General features: G+C 54.8%; 1 protein-coding gene across 1 annotated transcript in view; it reads right to left on the reverse strand.

The window, feature by feature from the left end:
* CAPN2 (calpain 2) overlaps positions 1-4,835 on the reverse strand; it is a 61,152-nt gene extending 56,317 nt beyond the window's left edge. Inside the window, exon 1 of the mRNA XM_064276852.1 lies at positions 4,572-4,835. Coding sequence (XP_064132922.1) covers positions 4,572-4,808 — 237 coding nt within the window. The 5' untranslated portion in view covers positions 4,809-4,835. The remainder of the gene's footprint in view (positions 1-4,571) is intronic.
* Positions 4,836-6,000: the final 1,165 nt, after the last annotated feature.

Below are 6,000 nucleotides of genomic sequence, written 5' to 3' on the forward strand. Positions count from 1 at the left end.
AACGCTGTTCAGCATTATAGCAACACGCAAGCCTCCACCAACAAATGTGTGGTGGCTGTACCTGAGGTGCACTGGCCAGGAATCGAACCCAGGTCTCCTGCGTGGAAGGTGAGAATCCTACCACTGAACCACCAATGCCCCCTGAATTCTTCCATAGGCTTAGAGATACTGGAAGCATTCATGTATCGCGTACCTGCTGTATACCGGACAGTGTGCTTCGTGCTTAATCTCACGCTACCCTCTCAGGAACTCAGAAGGGGCATTATCCCATTTCACAGGTGAGGAAATAAGCTCACGGAGGGAAAACAACGTATCCAAAGTTACACAGCACATAAGAGACAGCACTGGGATTTGAACTTCCTCGTCTTAACACTAAAGCACCCAGGCTTTCCACTCCTGCACTGCCTCTAACTGATTGCTAACAAGTCTCCAGGGTGTTAAAACCTCAGTGGCAGTGGGCCCACAAGCAGCCCAGGGAAGCCAGCCTGGAATGGTGCCGGCCTAGGCCCTCTCGGCAGGCCTCACTGGGTGTGCTTCCTGATTCTTAAGCGTTCCCCCCCAAAGCCACAGAGGAAGTCAGGCATAAATCTGGGCTCCTCTTGCCTAAGTGTGTACGAGCTGCTGTTACGTCTCATGTCTGCTCTGAGCGTCACAGATGGGTGCCACCACCCCACGTCCCTCAGCGAGCCCTCTGTCAAGCAGGCGAGACCTGGATGCAGCCCTGGTCCGCCCTGGCTTACCCTGCGGGAGCCCTTCCTGAGCCCCAGTCTGCAGCAGAGCTCGTTCTCGTCCTGCCTTTGCCCTGTCTCCCTGCTCTGAGAATGCTTCTCTGCTGAGGCCAACAAGGTCTGCCAGACCAAGCAAGGCCTGCCAGTCAAGCACTTACCTGGCTGGCGGAATAGATGGGCCATGGTGCTGGCAGCCTCTTTATTCTAACCATATTGATAATCCTCCGTGCACCAGGCACTCACCCCAGGGGCATTTTTCCACTATGTTTCAGAAACTTTCTCATGCCTCTAGCAACCTCTGCAGAGAAGTCCAAGCCCAGAGTGGCACGCAGAAGTACTTCAGAGAGTAGAATGCTGTGCGAGGCATGCAGGACACTGAATTAAATCTGAGATGAGCCAGTCAGAGACAAGGGGCTCTGAGGACTTGGGCTTCAGACAGCCTGGGTTTCAATCCTGGCTCTGCTGCTTGTTATTTGGGCTCTGTAAGCCTGGGCAAGTTACTTAACCTCTTTAAGCTTCAGTTTTCTCATCCGTAAAATGGGGATGATGATGATAAGCATACCCACCACACAGGATGTTTTGTGATTAAACTAGGTCACCGTGTAAGCCTGTCTTGGTTAAGCGCTCCACAGACGTTGCCTATTATTATCGTTGTTACTATTACTATAGGAAAAGTTGATGATGATAATCACTGACCTTGGAAGTGCAAGTCCAAGGCAGAGTTCGGTCAGCTGAATATAAGCAAGTCCTAAACCACTCAGAGGCTTGGTTCCCTCATGAGGAAAATACCTGCCTTGCTCCTCCACGTCCTGCCTGTCAGCTTGTCCCACTCTGGTGGCTGGGAGATATGCCACTGGCATTTCAAGCATCAACAGGGTCACCCATGGTGGACAGGTTTCAGTGCACCTTCCAGACTAAGAAAGACTAGGAAAAAAGGCCTGGTGATCCACTTCTGAAAATTAGCCAATGAAACCCCTACGGATCAGCTCTGGAAGATGAAGGTCCCCAAGTTGGGAAGCACTCAAAATACACAATGGACTCAAGCACACCAACGATCACAAAGATGGCACAGGACCAGGTCATGTTTCGTTCTGTTGTACATGGGGTTGCCATGAGTTGGAGCCGACTAGATGGCAATGAACAAGGGGCTCCTACCTGTCTGGGTGCTGGGAGGCTCTGGTGTGCCATCCTTGGCCAGCCCAGTTCTTCTCCTCACTGTGACCCCTGAGCCAGTCCCTGGCCTCACCAGGACGTCAGCCACTTTCTGCTTCATCCCCCTTCCCTCCCTGCAGCCACTCTTCACCAGTGGTGTGAAACCCCTTGCCCCTGAGACACCAGTCTCTCTCCCAGCAAGAGCACGCCCTCCTCCACCCAAGGCTAACCGGCTCCCCTGCCCTCCCAGGACCCCATACTCTCACATCCTCGGACCCTGTTTCACGACTACCTGCTCTCTGCCTTCACCTCCAATCCCTTCCTTCCTGGGGGCTCCACACAGAGCACGTTCAAGGCGCTCTCATCAAGCCCCAGGTTTCACTCTACCTGCCATTTTCTCTGTCTCTCTTCCTACAGGCATGCTTTCAAAAGAAATTGATCACATTCTCCATTTCCATCTCCTAACTCTGGACTAGGCTGACTCCTCAGTCCACTGCAATCTGCTTCTACCCCCGCCTTTCCACTGACATAGCTCTGCTGAGGTCACCAGCAATTCATCAATGTCCAGATCTAGTGGAAACTTTTTGTTTTCCTTGCCTGGGCCTGGCATGTTTGAGAAGGTGGGACAGAGCTAAGCAGCTGTAAAGTCATGGGCTCTAGACACGCACAGGCTAGAAACAGTCTCAGCTCTACCATGTATACCTGTTTGAGTAGGTATTTAACCTTTCAAAGCCTCAACGTCTTCAACTGCCGAATGCCCTGCCCTACCCAGCAGCCCTGAAATGGTTCTAAATCTCTACTTCCCCATCCGGAAATCTCGCAGGAAACTCCACCTGTTGGGTCACCTGTCTGTCTCCCCTCACTAGGCTCCAGTCTTCAGAAGAAAACACTACGTGCACTGTGTCTGGTATATAGGATGTGTTCAGTAAGTGCTTACTGACGAGGGAAAGAACAGTGAAGGGGAGCATGGATTCACTTTGTAAGCTGTAAAGTGCTGTCCAAATGCAAGGTGCAAACATTCTCTTGCCTGTGGATCACTTTCACAACAAAACTTCATTTGGGGTTCACAGCAATTCATCGCACAGATAGTCATTGTCTGCTTTGTTTGCTGATGTATCCTGAGCATTTAAGGCAGTGCCTGGCATAAAGTAAAAAACGAAACCAAACCCATTGCCATCGAGCCGATTCGGACTCATAGCAACCCTACAGGACAAAGTAGAACTGCTCCGTAAAGTTTCCAAGGAGCACCTGGTGGATTCGAACTGCTAAGCTTTTGGTTAGCAGCCGTAGCACTTAACCACTATACCACCAGGGTTTTCTGACACACAGTAGGCACTCAATAAATATTGCTGAACGAATGAATAAATGAATACTATAAATGGACGCAACCGTTCTAGGGAGCCCTGGTGACGCAGTGGTTAAGTGTTCGGCTGCTAACCAAAAGGTTGGCAGTTGGAATCCACCAGGTGGTCCTTGGAAACCCTATGGGGCAGTTCTATTCTGTCCTGTAGAGTTTCTATGAGTCAGAATTGACTCAGTGGCAACAGATTTTAACTGTGCCAGACAATGGGGCTAGAATGCTCCTGCTTGTTCCAAACCCAAACCAAACCCACTGCCATCCAGTCTTACGACTCATAGCGACCCAACAGAACAGAGTAGAACAGCCCTATTGGGTTTCCAAGGCTGTATATTTATACCTTTAGGGATGCAGACTGCCATATGTCTCCTGCAGAGTGGCTGGTGGGTTCAAATCACCAATTGTTTGGTTTGCAGCCGAGTGCTTAACCACTGTGCCACCAGGGCTCCTTTCCTGCTCATTACAGGAATCTAAAGCTTGAGTTTCTTGGGAAGCCTCATTCAGGTGTGGTGAGGGAGCTCTGACAGTCCCATAGAAGAGGACAGGAGCTTGCAAAATGGACCACTAAATGAGGAAGCAGAACTTGTCCCAAAGCCGGGCAGGCGAGGAGGACAGAGCCCCTGAGGGCGGAATGAGGGTGCCTGCAGGTTCCCTAGGTGAGGATTCTGGAGCAGTGGAGTGAAGACGATGGCAAACTCGCTCCCTGCGGCATCCCGCGTGTCCTTTATTAATCACCAGCGTAAATATTATGGGGCAGTTTCCCGGGCTCCCACTTGGAAAATAAACAAGAAGCCGACACATCTACCCACCGAGGCTGCAGGAGACAGCACAGAGTCACAAACCAAACCAGGCTCTGGCCTTTCCCTCTCCCTGACGCGGACAGAGCAGACTTGGAGGCTGACTTCTCCTAGTCAGATACTGCCTCCCACCCTCCTATTTTTGCAGACCCTGCTCCCAACTCCCCCAATAAAAGTTTCCACCAGGCCCCCTCGTGCCACCCCAGTTTTTGCCAAGTCCAAGGGCGGCTCTCCCAGCGGGCCAGTTTTGGGGGTTTGAGGGCTGTGACCCGCCTCCCCCGGCCTGGGATTGCTGCTGGGTGTCAGTCGCGGCAGAGGGGACCGCAGGGTCCCGGAGGCCCAGCTCCCGCCGGGGAGCCTCCCGCGCGCCCCCCGCGCAGGGTAACGGGGCCGCGCAGCGCCGAGCCCACCCCCGGCGCGCTCCGCCCACGATGTGGCGCCGCCCGGGGCCTGGCGGGGCGCCCTCCGGCCCGACCCCCGGCGCCGCGCACCCGGCCGACCCCCCGCACCCGGCCGGCCCCCGGCCCCGCACCCTACCGTGGGCCTCTTCCACTCGATGCCCCGGGTTTTGCTGGAGTAGGGTCCCAGCTCCTTGAAGCCCAGCGAAGACGGGAGGGCCGGGAAGGAGGGGTCCTGGAAGAGCGCGCCGGCTTCCAGACACTCGTCCCGCAGCGCCGCGTAGTCCTGGTTCAGGTACTTGACGGCCCTCTCGTGCGAGCCCAGCCCCTCGGCCGCCTCCCGGTCCCTGGCCAGCCGCGCCGCGATGCCCGCCATGCTGCCGACCGAGGCTGGCTGGGAGGGGCGCGGCGGCGGGCGCACTGCGGCGGGGCCGCGGCGAGGGCGCAGGCCGCCAGGGGGCGCGGCGCGGGCGCAGGCCGCCAGGGGGCGCGGCGCGGGCTGGGTGTGGCCTGCTGGGCGGCGGCCCGGGAGCCTGCGGGCCCAGCGGCCTGGAGAGCGGCGTCCGGGGGGCGGGCTGGGGCCTGTGCTGCCACCTGCCGACGGCTGCCGGGATAGCGCGGCCGCAGGGGTGGAAAAGGCGGGGCTGCAGCCCGACTCCGAGGCCAAGTTCCCAGTGACTGGGTGAAACCCGAGGCTGGGGCAATCGAGACTCTCCAGGAAACACCCCGTGAGTCAGCAGAAGATCAGGAAGTGGGGTCAAGAATACCAGGCTAAAAAAAAAAAAAAAACCCTTCGCCGTTGAGTCGATTCCGATTCATGGCGACCAGACTGGCTGCCGTTAATTGGGCCCCTGCTTTGTACCAGATACCGTGCTAAGGGCTCTACAGGCGTTATCTCATTTAATCCTCCGGCAACTCTGTGAAGAAGGGGCTATTATCCCCACTTCACAGATGAGAAGACTGAGGAGGAGGCTGTCAAATGACATTACCTAATGTCCCACAACCAGCAACAGGCAGAACAGGGATTCCCAGACACCAGAAAACAAGACCACAAACTAATGCTGTTGCCATGGAGTTGATTCTGATTCATGGCGATCCCATGTGTTACCGAGTGGAGCTCCTCCATAGAGATTTCTTGGCTCTGACCTTTATCGAGGCAAATCACTAGGCCTTTCTTTGGTGGTGCTGCTGGGTGGGTTTGAACCCCCAACTTTTAAGGTTAGCATCCAATCACAAACTGCTTGGGCCACCCAGGAATCTCCAAGACACTAAGGGCTGTGCTTATTACAATCACCACTGTTATTAGAGCCCTGATGGCACAGTGGTTAAAGCGACCGCTAACCAAAAGTTCAGCGGTTCAAAACCACCAGCAGCTCCCTGGGAGAAAGATGTGGCAGCCTGCTTCCATAGAGGTTTACGCCTTGGAAACCCTATGGAGTCACTCTGAGTTGGAATCGACTTGATAGCAGCAGGCACACTGTTATTGGTCAGGTACTTGATCACAGATAGGGTTGCCAGATTTGGCAAATATTCAGGATGCCCAGTTAAATTTGAACCATCTTATAACT

This window comes from Loxodonta africana, chromosome 25, assembly GCF_030014295.1.
Source record: "Loxodonta africana isolate mLoxAfr1 chromosome 25, mLoxAfr1.hap2, whole genome shotgun sequence".
Lineage (NCBI taxonomy): Eukaryota > Metazoa > Chordata > Mammalia > Proboscidea > Elephantidae > Loxodonta > Loxodonta africana.